This window comes from Rutilus rutilus (genome assembly GCF_951802725.1).
Source record: "Rutilus rutilus genome assembly, chromosome: 11".
Classification (NCBI taxonomy): Eukaryota; Metazoa; Chordata; class Actinopteri; order Cypriniformes; family Leuciscidae; genus Rutilus; species Rutilus rutilus.
This window is the reverse complement of record NC_140216.1, coordinates 40,642,279-40,662,778: the sequence shown is the minus strand read 5'-3', so window position 1 is coordinate 40,662,778 and position 20,500 is coordinate 40,642,279. Positions and strand designations below refer to the sequence as shown.

The 20,500-nt window shown below is 37.2% G+C and overlaps 3 protein-coding genes across 4 annotated transcripts; all 3 read left to right on the top strand.

The window, feature by feature from the left end:
* The first annotated feature begins 459 nt into the window (after positions 1 to 459).
* On the top strand, positions 460 to 7,737 carry LOC311300324 (uncharacterized protein). 2 transcript variants are annotated; one of them, XM_084424563.1, is made up of 6 exons: positions 460 to 630; positions 1,089 to 1,141; positions 1,431 to 1,724; positions 1,995 to 2,240; positions 4,490 to 4,543; positions 5,475 to 7,737. In XM_084424563.1, coding segments are annotated over exons 1-6 (792 nt in total). In that variant the 5' UTR covers positions 460 to 628; the 3' UTR covers positions 5,618 to 7,737. The 2 variants fall into 2 exon arrangements, with proteins under 2 accessions (XP_084280689.1, XP_084280690.1); XM_084424564.1 differs by having other exon boundaries at positions 501 to 630; positions 1,446 to 1,724.
* A 548-nt stretch (positions 7,738 to 8,285) lies between these two features.
* LOC311300349 (uncharacterized protein) lies at positions 8,286 to 10,110 on the top strand. Its single transcript, XM_084424604.1, has 4 exons — positions 8,286 to 8,382; positions 8,486 to 8,818; positions 9,129 to 9,173; positions 9,284 to 10,110. The coding sequence occupies exons 1-4, from the start codon at positions 8,322 to 8,324 to the stop codon at positions 9,454 to 9,456; spliced, it is 612 nt and encodes a 203-aa protein (XP_084280730.1). The 5' UTR covers positions 8,286 to 8,321; the 3' UTR covers positions 9,457 to 10,110.
* A 5,771-nt stretch (positions 10,111 to 15,881) lies between these two features.
* Positions 15,882 to 19,938, top strand: LOC311300350 (uncharacterized protein). Its single transcript, XM_084424605.1, has 4 exons — positions 15,882 to 16,064; positions 16,168 to 16,509; positions 19,443 to 19,478; positions 19,600 to 19,938. Exons 1-4 carry the CDS (start codon positions 16,004 to 16,006, stop codon positions 19,770 to 19,772), a joined length of 612 nt encoding a protein of 203 aa, XP_084280731.1. The 5' UTR covers positions 15,882 to 16,003; the 3' UTR covers positions 19,773 to 19,938.
* Positions 19,939 to 20,500: the final 562 nt, after the last annotated feature.

Genomic DNA, 20,500 nt, shown 5'->3' with positions numbered 1-20,500 from the left:
TAAACATTTGGATAGCTGAACACTAACGCGCAATGACAAAACAGACACAGCTTACTTTTCAAGCAATTTTTCAGAATATTTAAAAAAAAGTTTGCAGCATAGTAAATAAATATAATATTGTGTTTTTGACAGAAAAAAACAACAAAACAAAAACAATTGGGCCTATGTAGCGCATAAGTCTAATTTTAGCATTACATCCAGAAAAAGTTAAATGTTTACAAAAAAAAAAAAAACTTAGCTATAGCCTAGGCTATTTTAGTTCACTCCACAAGAAGTTCTTTAAATTTAACGTTAGGCTATTCAAAATACAAGTAGCCTATAACGTCAAGCCAAAACGAATTCATTAAGGCTAAACTGAAACCGAAACTGCTCTTTCTCTTATTTGGGTATATTCCTCCCAAGGGATCCCAGCGCAATCCTCGACGTCACTGAATGAAGGAATGCCTTTTCTGCTGTCTTGTGTTTGTTTTCACTGACTGTAAGTCACGTGACCCGAAAATCAGCTCGTGAATGACGAGATACTATCAGATTTGTTTTCATTCATTTTTCTTTCCTTGTCACTGCTCGCTAATCTTGCCATAATTAATGACGTTTTGACGCCTGATTAAAAGACTCAAGCAGATTTATCATGTAAGTTTTCATGTTTTAAAATACCCCGTCTGTCTGTTTTTGTTATAGTAACTTAGTTGTCTAATCGCGCTATTGATGCGGAAATGATTGTCAGGTTTACGAACATATCTGTTACTGTGATAATGGTTGTTATTAGCCTATGGAGTTATTAATATAATTATTAGGTTATCACTGAATTTTTAAAGCATGTTGTTTGTGTTTTGAGTTTGACTAATCATTTTCCGTATTACACAGGAATCATTTATTAAAGCAAAGATTCATGTTATGTTATAGTTTGATGTTTCTTATTAGGCTAGTCATTTTTATCATGTAAGATGCACATGTTAAAAATTCAGACAAAATGAAAGTGAATGTTTAGTAATATTTTACCTCTCCGGAATGCGTTTTATCCCTGTAAATATGTTTGTGATTATTAGTCTGTATCTGTGACATAAACCAGCTCTTCTGTTTCTCATCAGGTTCAGAAGGTTGAATCTGCTTCTGCTGCTGTTTAGCTTTATCAAATATAGAGGTCAGTATCATATTTGTTTATAAATTGTAGCAATGCTTGATCTTCAGTTCCAGGTAGAGTTATTGTTGTCGATTGTGTCTCTGTCGTGTCACTCAGCCAAGAGACTTTAGTTGATGGTGGAAATTCCCCAGCATATTACATTATCATATCCCACAACCAGACTTAATCCAGTTCATTCCAGTTCATTCGTCTGTTTGCTTGCAAAGGCCAATAAGAAATACTGTTTTAATAGGTGAACAAGCTAACTGAAGAAAGTGAGATGATTAATTTATATTGCCTGTATTTGCAGACACCACCACTGTAGGAAACATCTCTATACATGTGACGGGACAAAAAGGAGAAAACGCCACCCTGCCCTGTGATATTGAGGCCAGAGACATTTTTCATGTTATTTTAACCAGTCAGTCAAAAAACATCCCTGTCTGTGAGAATAAAAACTGTAGTGGACGAGTGTTTAAAAAAGGATCATGTGACATCATCATCAAGGATCTGATCTTCAGTGACGCTGGAAAATACATTCTGAGAGTCCGTTACACTAATACTCCGGAGCCACAAATCAGGGAATACCATCTTCAAATTCATGGTAAAGTCAAAACTGATCAAATCATCAGCTTTCCTTCAGTGATTGTGCTGGTATTCCATGAATTCCTGTAATCAGAGACACTGAATGTGACACATATCGCTTATTCAGATTAATCGTCTCCAATATGAGGTTTTCTAATGTCTTGCATTGGAATATTGGAATATAATACCATAGATTGCATTTGTTCCACTTAAATCTATTTATTGCCTTGACTGATTGACACCATCATAACATTGATTGAGGATAAAGTGTCTTTCTGTTTCTCCTTAGATGATATTTCTGTGAAGAAAGGTGAGAAAGTAAAGATGGATGTTCTGTTGATCAACGCTGATAAAGTGGAGAGAAACTCTAGTGAAGGCTGGACAGAGGTGTGGACGAGAGGTCACGGGGTCAACAGTGATCGACTGACTGATCGAGATGGAAATCTGACCATTAATGAGTTTACAGCCGATGACACTGGAACATACAGAGTTCTGGACTCTGAAGGAGAAACCTTGATCACAGTCTCAGTCACAGGTGAGAGAAGATCAGTGGATGAGGAGAGATATATGAGCTGATTTTACAGCTGAGGTTTATTCATCACGATTTAAACAGCAAATGGTAAATTATATGACTGAAGTTCCTGATATTCTCACGGCGAAGTTCTTTTTCGTTCTTCGTTTAGGGGTCAAACGAAGTTTATTAATGCGTGAGGAGCGATATACTGTTATCGAACATCTGACGTCAACACTGCTGAGAGCAGCGTTTATATGAATATATGAATATGTGCTGCACGCTTTCCTTTCAGTAACTATAAACACACAACAAAATTGAGAAAACAACAAGCATTTTTAATAAAGCAGAAGTATTGCATCTGATCATTGCTACATGGTTACGTTTGTACAAGCTCTACGGCACTCCAGTGACGGTATATGTCACATTTATTTATATATCACACAATAGATTGCTTAAAATCAAGCAGCGTTACCATAATAAACATGAAAAACAGCGTCTGTCTCGTTTCATTAGAAGTACAACTTCATTTTCTACTATAAAGCAGCTCTCCAGTGTGTCCATGTTTTCAGACGTCTCACTGAACGGGTCAAATGAGCCAGAAAAGATTTTCATGTGAAAGAAGGCGCAAACCAGTGGTGTAGTCTACGTGATACGCAGGTATACGCCGTATACCCACTAGAAAAGGCCAAGGATTTGCGTATACCCACTTAAAAAAAGCGTGAGGATATGTATCAACTTCGTTTTGTGTCAGAACTTTCACACTTTCATTCATAAATTCACCCTGTCTGTGTTTGCGAAGCGACGGATCGAATCGCGGAATCCAGTCACAAATGGAACTTGCTATATAAAGCAGAACGTCACGGAATTAGGCTATTTTTGAATGTCAAAAGTAGCTGCTGTACAATGAATCAAATCTCGATATGGACTAGTGTCTATGAAAATTAAAGCTTAAAGAGACTGCAATTGTTCTACGCGTTAGCGCTCAGTGTATGCTCCATTACACACACACACACACACACACACACACACACACACACACACACAGAGAAGCACGCGTGACTCGTGGTGTTTTCAGCGTTTCACTGTATTGAGACATGATGTAAGCTACACATGTGCATTTCATCGCAGAGCTGCTATGAGAGTCACTTGATGAGAATTTCACCATTTCATTTGATAAAACTATCGTCATTCATTCGTTTCATATACACACAGAAACTGTTATGTCTTTACGACTACCTGTCAAAATAAAAGTTCTGTATAACATGAAGAAATTATAACAGAAATATATTACTATTGCACAGAGTATACTTCAGGCCTAATAATAATAATAATAACAATAGTTTATTAAAACACACAGAAACTCAAATGTCTACAACCCACCAAAATAAAAGTTCGGTCTAACTCAAATTAATTAGAAAGGAATTGCACAGTAAAATTTTAAATTGTATTTTAAAATATTTTTTTTTTTCAAAAACACCATTTCTAAAAGTAAATTTGTATTAGTGCCTATAATGTTTTTTTTTTTAAATTGTGTAAAATTGTCAACTGATAAAACCTGTGCTTCAGGGACCATATTCATATAACAAATAAATAAGTTGATAACACTTAGTATTTCATAATGCTCTCAATTACATGTCGATGCATACTGTATGCATTAGTGAGTGTGTGTGTGTGTGTGTGTGTGTGGGGGGGTATACTCACTACAAAAAACTAGACTACACCACTGGCGCAAACACACAGTCAAACCAAAAATTATTCAGACTTTTGATTTTTACTAGTGGGTGCAGGACACTATAGTTAATTTATGTAAGTGAGGATAGCTATAAATAAAGTAAACTGTGACATATTATACACAAACATTCTTCATACAGTGACTACCAGTAACATGTATACAGATTTGGGACCAAAAACGATTCAGACACTTTGTTGAGCATGTTTGGCTCAAAGTTATCTGACATTATCAAGATGAATTTGTTCTGACACAGTTTAACTCTGAGTTCTTGTCATATTTTATTACCATTTTCTAAACTATAGCGAATAAACTGTGATAATGTGAGAAATGTTGAAGGTTTCTGAATACATTACGTAATCACCACGCACCAATGGTAGTACAAGGTGTTTACCAGCCAAAGCGAAATTTTCCAGAAGGTTCACTTTGGCAAGCTGTTTCGAACTCGGCCTGATTTTGTTCGAAATAACGTCACATCAGTTCGTTTCTTCGATTTCGCTTGAAGTATATCGTGGTCTTAACCTTTCAATCTCCTCTACAGAATCCAGATCAGACTCCGGCTCACCAGGAGAACGCACGGATGACACTGAACATAGTAAGTAGAACAGGAGGCATTGAGAGCTTTATGAAATCTTTAATAGGTGACTCTCGCCAAAATGCAACCTAGGGTCTTTTTGTTAATCTACCCGAGGCAAACATTAGTTTAAAAGCATAATTAGGATGGAAACACCACTTTTAAGTTTGACCATATTTTCGCTTTCTGTCAAATTGCCTTTTGAATGGAAGTGAATGGGGCACTTCTATGATCGCATCAAAAATCGCTATTTTTAAAGTATCACCAGGGGCTCTACACATGAACTCCAGCATTGAGAACAGTGTTTGTGTGCACAGAGTTTACTACAAAGAAAGATTTTGAACAAGCCAGCATTTTGTCAGTCAAAAATAGTCGATCTCCGAATGCAACGTAACAGGGAGGAGAGTAAAGATGGAAAGCTCCTAAAGCTTCGTTCCATATAAATTCACGGATAATTTGTTGTTTTGTCGTTAGTGAAAATCAATATTGACCTTGTATTTGAAAAATGATGCTTAAATAAGAAACAAAATTCACAGTCAGTTCATTCACATTCAGAAATCGGCTGTTTTTGACTGTCAAAATGCTGGCGGACATACAGCTACAGTGAGTTTTCAATGCTGGAGTTTACATGTGTAGAGCCCCTGGTGATAGTTCCAGCAAAGTTTCATGTTGTGTCGAGCCTTCGTAATGTTTTAAAAATAGCGATTTTTAATGCTATCATAGTCGTGCCCCATTCACTCCCATTCACAAGGCAATTTGACCAAAAATGAAAATACAGTCAAACTTAAAAGTGGCGTTTCCATCCTAATTATGCTTTCAAACGAAAGTTTGAAAGTTTTCCTCGGGTAGATCAACAAAAAGACCCTAGGTTGCATTTTGGCGCGAGTTACACTTTATGCAGTGAGATTAAAAAAGCATTAAAAAAGTTATCTTCCCACCTTCCTCCTTCCAGCTGCAGTGTATTGGTTCTGGCGTGTTGGACTGCCTGTGATTCTGCTGGTTCTGGTGGGTGTGATTGTCTTTGTTGTCATCAAGAAACCCCAGTGTCTGAATAGACTTTACTCGCCGCCGCCGGATCAGGATGCAGGCTTATAATATAGTTAAAGAGGTCATCGGATGTCCATTTTCCACAATTTGGTGTGATTCTTTAGGGTGTTCATGTAAAGTTTGTAACATACTTTGGTTAAAACTCCTCAATGGTTGTGTAAAACAACACCCTTTTACCTCCTCTAAAACAGCTCTGTTCACAGCGACCAGTTTCAGTGCATGTCTCTTTAAATGATAATGAGCAACTGCTCACCCCCCCCCCCCCCCCCTTATATATTTGTTTATATATGCAAAACTTCCTTTATATTTGAGTCCAAGTTCAAACACTGAAACGCTACATTAACGTACGTAGCTCTGAAGCACTGCCAGCGGGACATTAAACAGGAGGAGCTCACAACAGGTTTTGCGTGGGAATGCAAAAAAAAAATGTCCACCCCCATGTCCCAAGTTTAGGGGCTCCGTAGTGTACAAATGTCTGAGGGTGGACATATGCTAATATGGGAAATATGCTAATACAGGAAATATGCTAATACAGGACATAATAGTGGTCATGGTGCTCAGAAAATCCAAACGGCTTGATTATTGAGAGGGTTTAGGCTTTTTGAGGATTAAAGAAAAAGAAGTGAATTTTTCATTGTGTGGTGGTTGTGTCCACACACTGCAGAGACACATGTATATGCAAACACCATATAAAAGTGAATTTTGCATCCGATGACCACTTTAAGCACATCTGTTTTTTGCTCTATTTCACAAATGAAAGTTTCACAGCAGAACTGTTGTGGCCGAAGCACAGTGACGTTTCGTTGATGAATGAATATTTTGATCGATTTAACAGCATTAAACAGTGTAAATACCAGTGTAAATCTAAATGCCTCTTCAGATGCAGCTTCTGTGCCAAAGATGGGCTTTCTTGATACTGATTTCATCCGATTGTGTCTTAATATTCTAACTGAAATTATTGATTAAATGAAATAATTTGTCATAAAAGATGATGCATGCATCTAGGTTAGGAAAATATCCGTGTAAAGAAAAGAAAAACCCTTGGAAATCAATTTTAAGGGAGAAAATATCAGCTTGATATATGAAGAATAAAAGTTGAGTCAGGCCTAAACCAGTCAAGACAAACCAGCAAAAAAACTCTCCGACAAATAACGTCATATTATCGTTATCAACAAAATCCCAGAAAATATCGAGATATCACATGTGCCTATGAAGGTCTTGAAGAAAATACTTAGTATGTTTTCTTTATATAAATGTCTTTAAATGAGTGTAAAGATTAGGAAGAGCGTGTCCAAAGTTGAGTCTGTGTTCCTGCCAAGCTGTTTTTCCAATATTAATCATCTTTAGAGTTTTTTCCTTGCCAACTGACCACTAGGGGATTTAAAGATGTCAAACTGCTTTTTGAAAAAATGAACTAAATTATTTATTTTTTTTACATGTGTTGTAAACCTCTTTTGATAACATTTTGACTGTAATATTTTGTTGGATTTTAATGACCTATTTTTATATGAAATGAAATTTTAAAGATATTCAAACTCAGGAAAAACTAAAAATTTTCAGGTATAAAAATGAACTTTAGCCGCTCTAAACATTATGCAGAGCCGTATGTGCTGCTCAGAAGCCAAGAGAAGCACAGTGTGTGACTTTACACTCCTTTTGTATAAACCAAATATTGTGTTAATATTGTGTGTTTTCTGCTGTCCTCATTACCTCACTGTGACTGTGAAGTTTTTAATCATCTCATATGTCCAAATGTGAGCAGTCTTGTCTTCTGAGGACAGATATTGTGGTTTTTGCTCTATTCTGCTTTGAAGGGATATTGCAGATCAAGCTGTATGTGTGAAATGTTGATTATTGTAGATCTAGTGAATGTGAGTGATACAGCTCTCCAGTACTACGGTGATCCCTTTAAAACAATGTGAATTAGTCATGTCTTCATCATTTCAGTATGCTAATGTCTACAGTATCTCTCAGAATCAGTTCATCATGTTGAGTAATGTTGGGATACTTTTAAATTTATGGTCCTTTTGTTTTCATTCAGCTGTTTTCTGTTGCTCAGTATTGCTTTGCTCAGGGTATAAGAGGGAAAATGACCTGTTGATATGGTCAATTGATACAGTATATTGTTCCCGTCTGTATTTAAATGTGTAACTTAATAAATAAGTGCCTGCTTTAACAGTTTTGAGCATCTTTCCTTTCATCACTGATGTTTTTCACCTTTCAGAATTGCAGCGTAGCTTCCTGTCTTACATTACCTCAGAAAGAAAGACTTCCTCCTTCAGTACTTCAGAAAACACATGCAGTAATGCAGTTATGACATGTAAACTGAGAAGAGACTGTTTGTACATTTTTGTAAAGAACTTTTTATGTAATCTGGTCAAAATAATGAATTAATCTCCCAGAATGTATGAAACCTGTAATATTTATGATCATGATCTCACAAATCTACACACACTTATAGCCAAGTTTTGCTCACCAAGTGTTTTTGCAAGCTAAAGTAACCCACATATAACACATTTTTGAGATGTTAAAAGATGTGTACAGGTTGCAATGAAAACAACAAGATTATACATAATGTTTATTATAAGAGGAAAAGTACAAATACAAAAGTTGCAACACTTGATCTAATAAGAGACTATTATTCAATGCTTTATATTCCTCTGACGGAAGTGGAAACTCAGTGTGGTTTAAGTGTCTCTGCATTGATCTGAAACCTATTGTTTGATTGACACCTTTACGAGTGACAGACACAATGGAGGAAGTCATTTTCTTCTGTGTATTTTCTTGTTGGATTATGCAAATCACATCCAGTGGTAAATATTCTATATTTCAAGCATTCATGAAATTAACATATCAATCTCAAATACAATAACCATAAACATGGTCTAACAGAATGTGTGTTTATCTATTTGTCAGTACGAGGATCTTCTGATGTGAGAGTTCAGATGGGAGAAGACATCACTCTGAACTGCAGCATGAGAAACAGATATGAAGTCGCCTGGTATCATCTCAGATCTGAAGAGCTCGTTCTGCTGATTTCTGCAGAGAAGGACAAAACCGGGAGAAAACTCCTGATCAACTACAATCCAAACAGCAATCGTATGGAAATAACAGCAGACAGTTGGGTCACCAGAGTCTCTTTAACTATTTCTGGAGTAACAGAATCAGATTCAGGACTTTATTTCTGTGGAATAAAGTCTGACGCTCCAGAGATGTTCTTCGACAAACCCATCAGACTGGAGATTGAAGGTAACAGATTTCAGTTTTCACATCATATCTTCACAAACTAGTCAATGTAGGAGGGAGTGGGTAAGATGAGCCACTCAAGATGAGATCTGAACATGATTTTTGTTTTAGTGGTTTGTGACTGAGAGCAGTACATGAGTAGATATATAAACTTAGCACTAGACATTGCTTAACTAACCCACATTTTACAGTTAATTGAGGCAATTAAAAAATGGTCATAAAAACTTACAGAAAAAACTTACATCAAATTACAGAAGCAGGTTGTTGTGTGTGTGTTCATATATTTATGGATAAACATATCCTATATTCACAGGTATTTTTGTAATAGAAGAGACGAAAACAGAAGTTGAAATCACAGGTAAAGTTTTGCTTGTTTAATTGATTTTTCTATTTGTTGTAACTGCTCTTCTGTGGAGATCTGGCACTAAATGTTGTATATGAATATGAGTAACTCTTCTGTCTCTGTAGATGGAGTGACGGTGACGGAGCGTGTGTTGATGTTCGGTGGTGTTGGACTGGCTGTGTTTGTGTTTTTTCTGACTACAGTCATCGCAGGAGGAATCATTTACCATCGTGGACAGCAGAAAGGATGGAGAGCAGCGAAACGTGCATCTATGAGGAGCTACAAATCAGCTATATGACACATTTATGTGCTTTATTTGACATCCTGACCTTTGCACTGCCACTAAAATAAGCATTGCTGTCGGGAAACACAAATGAAAACAGACAATTGTGGCTCAGATGCTTTTCCTGTTTATCAGATTTCACTTTAAGAACTGAGAACTGAAACGTAAAACTTAGGGAAACTGAGATGTTGTGGTAAAGGTCGCCTTTATTCAGCACCAGTGAAACTTAAACAGTCTTTAATGGCTGTGGTGATTTTTCATTTTTTGTGTCATTCAGTAAATGTTCAGTTAAATTTCAAAGTGCTGTCTTTAATGCTGGCTGTTTGTTAATTTAATATCAATGAACAATATGCATGCTAGAGTTTTGTAGAGAACGAGCCAATGTCCTTAAGCAAACAGTTTCTTCTTAATGCAAACAAAAGCTTTAATATCATCAGACCAGCAGGACTCGCGATAAAAATAAACATTGTGTCTGGCTATATCTTTAGACTTGTTATATATTTTTCTAGAAGAGCATTAATATGTACATATAAGCTGCTCCCTCAGGTATATTTACAAAATATAAATGTAAATCTCTTCTGTGGCACATAAAGCTTGATTTAATAAAAATGTCAACAGATGAGGTCAATAAAAAAATGTGTTGTTGGTTCTTATCTAATAAATAGCAGTAAAACTAAGAAATTATAGATGTATACGTGCATTTTCTGCCAGAAAACATCATCATTACCAAAGCTAAACTTCTTCATAACTAAATTCAGAGATGTTAGATCTGTTCTCTCACTTTCAGAGAAAAGTTTTTACATCATTGTTATGCAATGCAGAATAATGATTTCCTGTCTGACTGTGTTATGTTGATGCAACTAAAACCACAGAGGTAAGGGTGATAACAATATGCTGACTCTCAAAGAGCCACCTATGGTTAAACTTGGAGATCAAGGATGCTGGCAAGACACTGTCTTTTCCTCTGGCCTATTCAGCCGCAAGCATCAACCCCTCGCCGCCCGGAGCCAGGCTTGGGAAGCCATTCCAGGCGAGTCAAAAGGTTTTGAGACAATAAAACGGTGCTACTCGCTTCAGTTCTCTCGCAGACTCCCCAGCTTCAGGGGTGTGAATTACACTATTTGTTTCGGACACCAATTCTCAGTTCCTCTGAACCGGAGTGCAGGTTCTGCTAGAAAAGTCGCCACAGCCTACAGCGAGACAGACTTTTACAGCCGTTACTTCCTCATCCGCGAGAAGGATAGAGACTTAAGATGTCTAAACAGCACTCTGGTGAAACAGCCAACCAGAATGTGGAAACAAATCCTCTAGTAGATCTGCTCAGGGGATTGGTTTTTATCAATGCATCTGAAGGACACACACTTTTAAGAATTGCATGGATGCAGATCTTTTCCCTTTGAGGCGATAGGTAGTTTGCATCCTAAATGAACTCAACAATTGGTTGCTCTAAGCCCAATCAAAGAAGGAACTGTGTGTGCACAGACAATAACAAGCACAAACTGTGTTAAATAGAATTTGATGTGCAAGCAAAAAGGTATATTCACATTTTTACTGTGGTAAAGTAGAAAAGCGAACCAAAGGAAGAATCGTTTTGGGAAAAGAAACGAGATATTCCATGTCCAATGGAATAGTGTTAAATTCAATGATAATCAGGTGACCAGATCACAAAACATAATACAAAGCTGACAAAGCTTAAATATATGTGGTTGCATGACGTACATCTCTCATTCGGTCAAGTTCTGATAATTAATCATTTTGAGCCCTGTGTGTCTGTTTTTACAAAAAATTTGCAAATTGGTAAATCGTTGGTGTTTTCTGGTTTTAAGGTTTTTCACCTGTAAATATCTGGGCTGCAAAAAGTGAAGACAAATAAATGGACAAAGATGCAACAGAGGCCTGGTTATTGAGTGAAACCCAGTTTAATTGTTCATGATTGGTGCCTCCCTATCAAGTGAGGGTTAAGCACAGCCAAGAAGAAAAACACTTGACAGAGTTTATACTTGTTGGTTCACCCCACCAACTACGCAAAGCAAAGCCGGTCACTCTAACTCTTGATGGCTCAAATGTGGAGTTTCAAACAAAATTGAGGAATCTAGGAGTAATTTTTGATGCCAATCTAACGTTTGAGCCACATGTCCTGAATACTGTTAAAATTTAATTCTTCCATCTTAGAAATATTGCCAGATTGCGTCCAATGCAGTCGTTTACTGTTGTTGAGAGATTGATAAACACTTTTGTGTTTTCCCGTATCGATTACTGTAATGCCTTGTTAGCTGGCGTGTCAAAAGCCACCTTAAACAGAATGCAGGTTTTGCAAAATTCGGCTGCAGGAATCCTTACTAGAACTAATATACGAGACCATATTACTCCCGTTTTGGAGTCTTTGGCTTCCTATTAGGTTTAGGGTGGACTTCAAAATTTTGATGCTTACTTACAAGGCACTGCATGGTTTGGCACCTCAATACTTGACTGAGCTTTTAACTCCATACTCCAACACGTGATCTTCGTTCTTCGGATACTGGTCTTTTAACTGTTCCCTCAACTCGTTTAAGATTAATGAGAGACTTTTTCTTCATTAGCTAGTTTTTTTTTTAGGTTAGCTTTTAATTGATTTATTGTCTTTTATGTTTATTTTACAATGTATTATGTCTCTTTGTGTGCTGTATCTTTGTTGGTTTAATTGTTTCTGTACAGCGCTTTGAGATGTACATTTAAAGGCACTATAGAAAATAAAGGTTATTATTATATTATTATTATTTCGAAGCGCCACACGCTGGCGACTCCTGCTGGTCGAACAGTGAAACTGCAACACAAACCAAACGTGCAGAAAAACAGCTTTTACAAACACATAGCAAATGTTTTATCAATGGTAAAATCTGTCAAATGCAATTAACAAATCTATCTAAACTACTATTATTACTTTTAATTTTAGTAATGTCTAATTAAAATGTATACTAATGTATAAAACCGATGAGAGATCAGCTAAACCCCACAGACACTGGTTCAATGGTTGACAGAGATCATCATCGCCCTCAGTGGCGAAACACTGAGCTTGGCCACTCCCTATTAAGTCCTATTGTACTGAATTGTGGTTGTAGTTCCACCAGAGCTCCACTGGGGGCGATCGCCCATGAGTGCAAAATGAATGGGAGTCTATGGGGCTAGACGGCTAAATGTGTCTCTTTCACCCGATTGCCGTTGAGAAATCTCAGATTTGATTGTAGGTTTTGCAAGTTCAACATGGGTTATAGGTCGAAAGTTGAATGAACGAGTACTTATGTCCTTTTCGATTTCTTACGGGTTGAGTTGTTGTTGCCCATAACACGCTAGCATTCTGCTAATGAACGCTGATTGGTCAGTGAAGGACTGATTACGACCAGAGATCCCGCTTGATGGTCTTTTAAAACAACAAAACAAAAACTCTTCTAGCATCTGTGTTTGCCTGTGTCAGCTGAGTCAGCTGTGTTGTGTTTACCTGTGTCAGCTGTGTTGTGTGTTTACCTGTGTCAGCTGTGTTGTCGATGCCTCAAGAGAAAAGAAAGTGCAGAGCGCGAAAGCACCAAAGTGACTGAAGGATTGCCGTAAAGCAGTATCTCTGGTCGTACAATGTGTATGTGTGTACGTCATTGACATTTTAAAAGACTTTTTAAAGCAAATAAGTGACTCTAACACCCAGCAGTGTGTAATTTCTTTGCATCTCCTTTCAAATACAACATTCAAATTACTAGACAAAAAATTATATCCTGAGAAAAGTGGATTTTGATGTGTATAGCGCCATAGACCTCCATTCATTCTGCACTCGTCCTGTGAGCGCCCTCATGTGGAGCCAGAGTGGAACTGCAACCAGTTCAGAAGCCGGAAGTTTACTGAGAGTGGAAGTTCTGCCCTTATTAGACATTCTCTGATGAAATTAAGAAACATTTCGAAACAGTAATGACTAATGAAGCCTCGTTTACTGAAATCACGTGACTTTCCCAGTTTGATACGCGCTCCGAATCACTGATTCGAAACAATTCACAAGATTCATAATGGTTTCGAAGCTTCATGATGCAGTGTTTCGAAATCGCCCATTACTAAAGCCTAAATAAGACTGATTCAGAACTTCAGCAAGTTTTCATGTTTTAAATATAAATACTATAAACACAATAAATGTGTTTTTGTGTTATTATACCAATAGCTGTGTTTCTGCGTGTGGGAAACTAAACCTGTTAGAGAAGGAAATAAGTCGACGTGTTTATAGTCCATTGAAATGAATCATCCATTTTAATGTGATTATGATTATGCTGATGATCTTTATTAGTGGGGTCATTAATTACTGAATATCTAAAGCGTGTTGTTTATGTTTGACGTTCATTGTCACTGTTACACTGAAACAATTTATTAAAGCAAAGATTTATATTAGAGTTTGATGTTTCTTATTGGAGATTTATTATCATGTAAAAGATTGTTTCGTGTTGTAAAAAGCTTATTTGGAGGACATATTCTCATCAGTGTTGTATCAGCTTTTATATAGGCCTACCTATAGGCTATCTGCATATGTATTGTGATATTTACCCTCAGGGCAGATTTAACCCTTTATAATGCGATATACACACTTAACAACTGAATCATTCTGAGACTGACTGAACACACTCACAGATGCAGCAGACTTTAAACACCAGTCCCCGACATCATGATTTAAACAGCAAACTGATGGTAGCTAAACTATGACTAAAGTTTCAATCTCATCTACAGAATCAGGGAAAACTGGAGAACACATGATGACAGAACTGACACTGAACGACCTATTGAGTAAAACAGGAGTTACTGAGAGCTTTACAGAGAGAGTTTGTTTCCCAGCTCTTCCGGCTGTCGTCTATATGGGATTCAGTGTTTGTGCTTTGGCTGTTTCTGGCTCTTATCAAGATAGACCAATGTCTGAAAGCATAAAACATCATTTATACCGAAGGGTTCCAATCAAATAAACTATACAAATAACACTTGTAATTTGATTTCAGAGGATCTGCCAAATATATTTATTTTACAACACACATGAACATTGCACTGCATTATACATAATTGTTTTTTTTTTTTACACTGTAAAAAATTGTATGTTCTATTTGCTTAAAAAATAATAATAATAATATTATACATTATATTTTTAAAGTATTTTTTAAAGGCTTGATTTCTTTAATGAAATCTACCCGAATAAATTGTTAATTAGTCTATGACACAATGAATTTAATATTTTTAATGAATTTAGCTTTTTTATTTTAACTATGCGGTTTAGAGTGAATAAAGATGATATATTTAACTTAGAGTTATATTGTATATCTAATACACTGTCTGCTGCTAGCTCCACATCTTATTATTGCGTTATTAGCAAAGTTATTACTCATGAACAAAGTAACGTGCTGCATTATATTACATGTACAACCTAACCATAAGCCCTTTAACATAATAGAAACTCTTTCAAATGTCAAACATTACTGAACATTAAACATTAACAGATGTTTCCCTTACTCAAAAACACATAATTTCAATATTTACTCTCCATTTCCAGCCATGTGCAAAGCATGCTGGGAACAGCCTCAAAACTGTGTATGTTTCCCTAAAAACAAAATTAGGAAAATGTATCTCTTGATTTTATTAGTGAAATGTTCTCATTATTTTCTATACAACACTGAACCACAATTTTCACAATTTTCACAATTTTAAAATACACACAATATTTTAAATTTAAATGAAAATGAAAACTCTGGCTCTATAGGGAAGCAACATGAAGGACACAAAGACTAACGTCTGCCAATCAAAAGTCAAGTTTATTAAATTATAAAAGGAAAGGGGACTCCGTGTTAAAATGGATTCCTTCAGGTGACAGGTGAGCGACAGGCAACACAACACAGCTAACACTTCCCACATAACAACATGTTTGCACAGAGTGGTTTGATTCAATAAATCCAAGTGGAGATGAACAACTGAGCTGATATAGAGACTATCATTCAGTGCTTTAGTTTGCTCTGGGAAGTGGACACACACTTGTGGTTTAAAGTGTCTCTGGTGTAATTATACAGTTTAAACGTCGACATGTTTTAAACTCTAATCAAGACGAATGAATGAATGACTTTTCTGCTGGGTTGTGGATTGAGCAGTCATGTGACTCATTCTAACAGCTGACCTGAGATCAGATTTCACCGTATGTCACATGATCATGGACCTGTCAGAGAAACAGGCATTCCTTCAAATTAGAAGTATTTCATATGCAATAGATTAAATAAAACAATCATAGAATCTTTACAGTCACTGAACACCATGCAATATAATGTAAATCTTCCAACAGCTCAATCTGCTCTGAAAGAATGACCAGTAGAGGACAATAATAACCAGTTAGACTCCACCTTTAGTGGGAAGTGACATATTTCCATACTTCTAAATCACTCATCTGTGTGGAATATACTTCCAGTTATGATTTAGCTGTGGTTTTACACGTTTGGACACCAGAACAAAAGACTCATTCAAAACTTTTGACTCTGCATTGAGCTGAACTTAGTTTGATCCACCCAGTTTACGAGCGACAGACACAATGGAGAAAGTCTTTTTCTTCTGTGTATTCTCTTGTTGGATTATGCAAATCACATCCAGTGGTAAATATATTCTATTTCAAACATTCATGAAATTAACATATCAACCTCAAACACAATAGCTATTTACAGTCTAAAAGGATGTGATTTTTAAATGTCTCTCCAGATTTGTCAGCAGGAGGATCTTCTGATGTGAGAGTTCAGATGGGAGAAGACATCACTCTGAACTGCAGCATGAGAAACAGATATGAAGTCGCCTGGTATCATCTCAGATCTGAAGAGCTCGTTCTGCTGATTTCTGCTGAGAAAGAAAAAACCTGGAGAAATCTCCTGATCAAATACAATCAGAACCGAACTCGTCTGGGAATAACAGCAGACAGATCGATCACCAGAGTCTTTTTAACTATTTCTGGAGTAACAGAATCAGATTCAGGACTTTATTTCTGTGGACTAAAGTCTGCCGCTCCAGAGATGCACTTCGGCAAACCCATCAGACTGGAGATTGAGGGTAACAGATTTCAGTTTTCACATCATATGGTTAATTAAGATCTTACCATTTTAGGTTACATGTTGTCAGTATGTATATATACAGTATAAATTGGATATCAGAGAAAGTTTTTAAATCACAAACACACTGCTAATCAAAAGTTTGGACACACTGAATTATTGTTTTTTTTTTCTTGATTGAAAAATGCTAAAGGCCCTGATATGTCCTTATGCACCATTTATATTGATCCGGCGATTCAAAACGGGGTTGGAGGTACCGGATAAAAAAAAATGACACTGCCTACGTGATACACTGCCTCTGACTAAAAAAACCTAATCAATGCTGTGTCTTTTTAGTCAGAGAAGCTACGTACGTACTAGGCAGTGTAATTTTTAATTTTTTTATGTTTGGGAAGCGGGTTTTAAGTCGATTTGCCACCCCACTCTTGCGTCACTGACATCTGACACAAGCATCACTGTTTTTGAGAGGAAGGCCTCGTCTAAGTTGGCGTGATCTAAGGCATCCAACAGTTTGCAGACACCGGGCCCTATTTTAACGATCTGAAACGAAAGTATCAAGCGCAAAATGCAAGTAACTTTGTGGGCGGATTTCGACGCAAATCTAAAAGGGGTTGGTCTGAAGTAGCTTCATTACTCATAGGTGTGGTTTGGGCATAACGTGAAATAAACCAGAGCATCATCTCACATTCCCTTTAAGACCAGGCGTGCTTGTTCTATGGCGGATTGTTATTACAACGGCGGATTTACCAGGATCGGTTCACAGCCGAGGAGACCGACGTTCTCGTCAGGGCCATAAAACACAGAGAAGTGACATTGGGGATGGAGAAACACATCCAAATTAGCTTCGGTTAAACAGGCGTATGATAATTTGGGTAAATGTGTAAGCTAGATTTATGCTTATTTTTTCACATCTTCATGGACACAACAATGATTTCCCTCGTGTGGAATATTTTTTCTTGTAATTATGTATGGTTTGCAAAAATGTCAATTGCTGCGTCTGTGTAGATGAGAGAAGCAAAGTGTATGCACGCTACATTATGGCCAAGCATGTGCTCTTAAAGGGATACTCTACCGAAAAATAAAAATTCTGTCATCATATACTCACCCTCATGTTGTTTCAAACCTGTATGAATTTCTTTCTTCTGCTGAACAGAAAGGAAGATATATAGAAGAATGTCAGTAACCAGACAGTTTCTGGTCTCATTGACTTCCATAGTATATTTTTTTCCTACTATGGAAGTCAATGGTATCTAAAACTGTCTGGTTACTGACATTCTTCTAAATATCTCCCTTTCTGTTCAGCAGAAGAAAGAAATTCATACAGGTTTGAAACAACATGAGGGTGAGTATATGATGACAGAATTTTCATTTTTCGGTAGAGTATCCCTTTAAAATAGCATGTGAACGCGCCGCTGACTTTAGACGAGGTTTCTCCTGGTCTGTGGAGGAATTGTTTTCTGAAACTGCAAAATAGCACCAGGGAACGTTTGCGCCGGAACACGCCTCCTCTTTTCGCTGAACCGCCCCCGGGAGCGCAAGTTCATTCCCTAATTTACCGACGTGCGTCTGTGGAGGGAAAAGTCCGCTGTGCGTCAGATGCAAATAGAAAGATACATGCGTCAGTGTACAAAGTCAATTTGTCTGGGTGCAAGATAGGGCCCAATGCCTTCTGCGCCAAAATCATCTAACTCCACAAAATCAAAGAATATCTTCTCGGGCGATTCCATCTCTGGCAACTGCATTCGTAAATACATGATAAATGCAAGATGCTGTTGTATATGAGAACATGGAGAATCCTCCCCATATCAGGAGCATTCATTTCCTGACAGTCTATTTCAAAGCCGTGAGCTGGCCTGTGACACTTGGCCTTGAAAGAGGTGCGAAAAATTCTGGCAGTCGTTTGCACCTGGTCGCTTTGGATATTGATTACTGCATTTACCAATATATTTTCATTTGCTTTATCACAAATATTTGATGCCATTACACGTGCTTTAGGACTTCCTTGCTCAAAATCCTTTTTCCTTAAGGCTCTTTGCTTTTTTCTTAAATCGGGCAGAGATGATGTCACTGAGCCTGAGATCCATTCTTTTGCCAGTTTCACACCTGCAGTTTTATCCGGACCCAGTGATCCCAATTTTTTTTTACAAATGGCACAGCCTAGTCCAGTTTTGTCCATTGTAAGCCAGGGACAACTTTTTTTTTTCCTCTGTAAACCGAGCATCCGTCCAGATTTGCCCAATTTGAGTGTCCCCGACAAATGTACCTGCTTCATCACCATCACAATCACTCGCAGATTCAAAGTGCCCATCAGCCGTCTCGTCGTCATCTTCATCTCCTTCCCCGTGTGGGTCATCGCCATCCCCGCTAATGACAGGTGGTGCATTTGCAGCATTAATGGTAGGCGTACTACTGCTGTGTCCACTGTGGTCTCCACATTGTTGATTGGTAGAAACAATTTTTGCTTGTTTGGGATCTGACTGGTCAGCGTATCTGAAAAAGTTAAGCAAACTTTGTTGTCTTTTTGACGTTTTTCCCCTGAGTGAAAAGAGGCGAACAGCAATCTCAACCAGCACAACAAGCGCATGTGTCACTTGAAAATTCACCTCAGAACGCATCGAAAATGCAAACACAAGATTTTTGTGGAACTTCAATGGGGAATAAAGACTAACAAGACAGATAACAACATTGAACACTACACAAATAGTAATTCAATTTTTTTTTCATTTAGACATAAGTTCATTTTACACATTAGGTGCCGGATCCAATAAAAAAAGTTCCGGATCCAACGTCGGAGGTGCTGGAACATGTTCCGGTGTGTTCCGGCTCAAATGAAGCCCTGGACAGAATAGTGGGAGAGAAGCTCTTCTTAATCCATTTTCCCATACAACTAACAACTAAAACAGTTTTTTTGTGTGTGTTTGATCATTTTTACAGGTCTTTTTGTAACAGAAGAGCCAAAAGACATCACAGGTACATGATCGTTATCTTGGATGTTAATTTTTCATAGTGACTGGAGATCCAGCACTAAATCTAAGTTATGAGTTAATACTGTCTGTTTGTATGAATGTGAATAACTCTTCTGTCTCTGTAGACGAGGTGACGGTGACGGAGCGTGTGTTGATGTTCGGTGGTGTTGGACTGGCTGTGTGTGTGTTTCTTCTGACTACAGTCATCGCAGGAGGAATCATTTACTATCGCGGTTGGCAGAAAGGCTTGAAAGCATCGAAACATGGAGCTCTGATGGACCAAAGATCAGCTGAATGACATCTATTTCTGCTTTATTTTACAATCTAACTCAATATAGGCCTGTCCCTGAGCTTCACGTTGCCAGTTATATCAGCACTGCTATAGTTGTCTCAAATTAAAATAGCAAATTGTGCCTCAGATGTCTTTTCCTGTTGGCCTGATTTCACTTCCACTTCAGAGAAACTGAGATGATGTGGTAAACCTAGTCAGTTTTATAAACAGCAAACCAGTCATTACTGGTGTGGTGATTATTCAGGTTTGTGTGGTTTATTTGTGCTTGACAATAATATTCAGTTAAATATCAAATCACTTCTTTAATGCAATGTTTATTAGTTCAGCATATATAACCAATATTCAAAGATTAGAGTTCAAGTGGTATGATTTACATAACTGCAGTTTTTACATGTAAAGAGTGAGCTCAAAAAGAACAGCAAACATGTTGTTTATCTTTAGACATTATATATTTATCTATGAGCTTTAAATCTGTTTTCAAGAGAAAATATAAATGCAAACTATTATCTGGCAATTCATGATTAAATAAAAATGCAACAGATGTCTTCAATGATAAATGTATTACTGAGAGATCTGAACAAATAAACAGCAAACTAATAATTATATGTTTTTGTGTGCATTTTCTGGCAGAAAAACCTGATCATACCAAAGTTAAACCTGTTAAAACACAACTGTAAACATAACTGAATATAGTCATGTCAGATCTGCCATGATAATTTAGAGAAGAGAAAAGG

Bases quoted from the DNA above. Each gene is read 5' to 3' on its own strand.
- LOC311300324 (XM_084424563.1), top strand. The intron at 1,142-1,430 runs GTCAGTATCATA...CTGTATTTGCAG, and splicing joins TAGCTTTATCAAATATAGAG to ACACCACCACTGTAGGAAAC. The intron at 4,544-5,474 runs GTAAGTAGAACA...TCCTCCTTCCAG, and splicing joins CACGGATGACACTGAACATA to CTGCAGTGTATTGGTTCTGG.
- LOC311300350 (XM_084424605.1), top strand. From the start codon at position 16,004: ATGGAGAAAGTCTTTTTCTTCTGTGTATTCTCTTGTTGGATTATGCAA. The intron at 16,065-16,167 runs GTAAATATATTC...ATGTCTCTCCAG, and splicing joins TATGCAAATCACATCCAGTG to ATTTGTCAGCAGGAGGATCT. The intron at 16,510-19,442 runs GTAACAGATTTC...TCATTTTTACAG, and splicing joins CATCAGACTGGAGATTGAGG to GTCTTTTTGTAACAGAAGAG.
- LOC311300349 (XM_084424604.1), top strand. From the start codon at position 8,322: ATGGAGGAAGTCATTTTCTTCTGTGTATTTTCTTGTTGGATTATGCAA. The intron at 8,383-8,485 runs GTAAATATTCTA...TCTATTTGTCAG, and splicing joins TATGCAAATCACATCCAGTG to TACGAGGATCTTCTGATGTG. The intron at 8,819-9,128 runs GTAACAGATTTC...CTATATTCACAG, and splicing joins CATCAGACTGGAGATTGAAG to GTATTTTTGTAATAGAAGAG.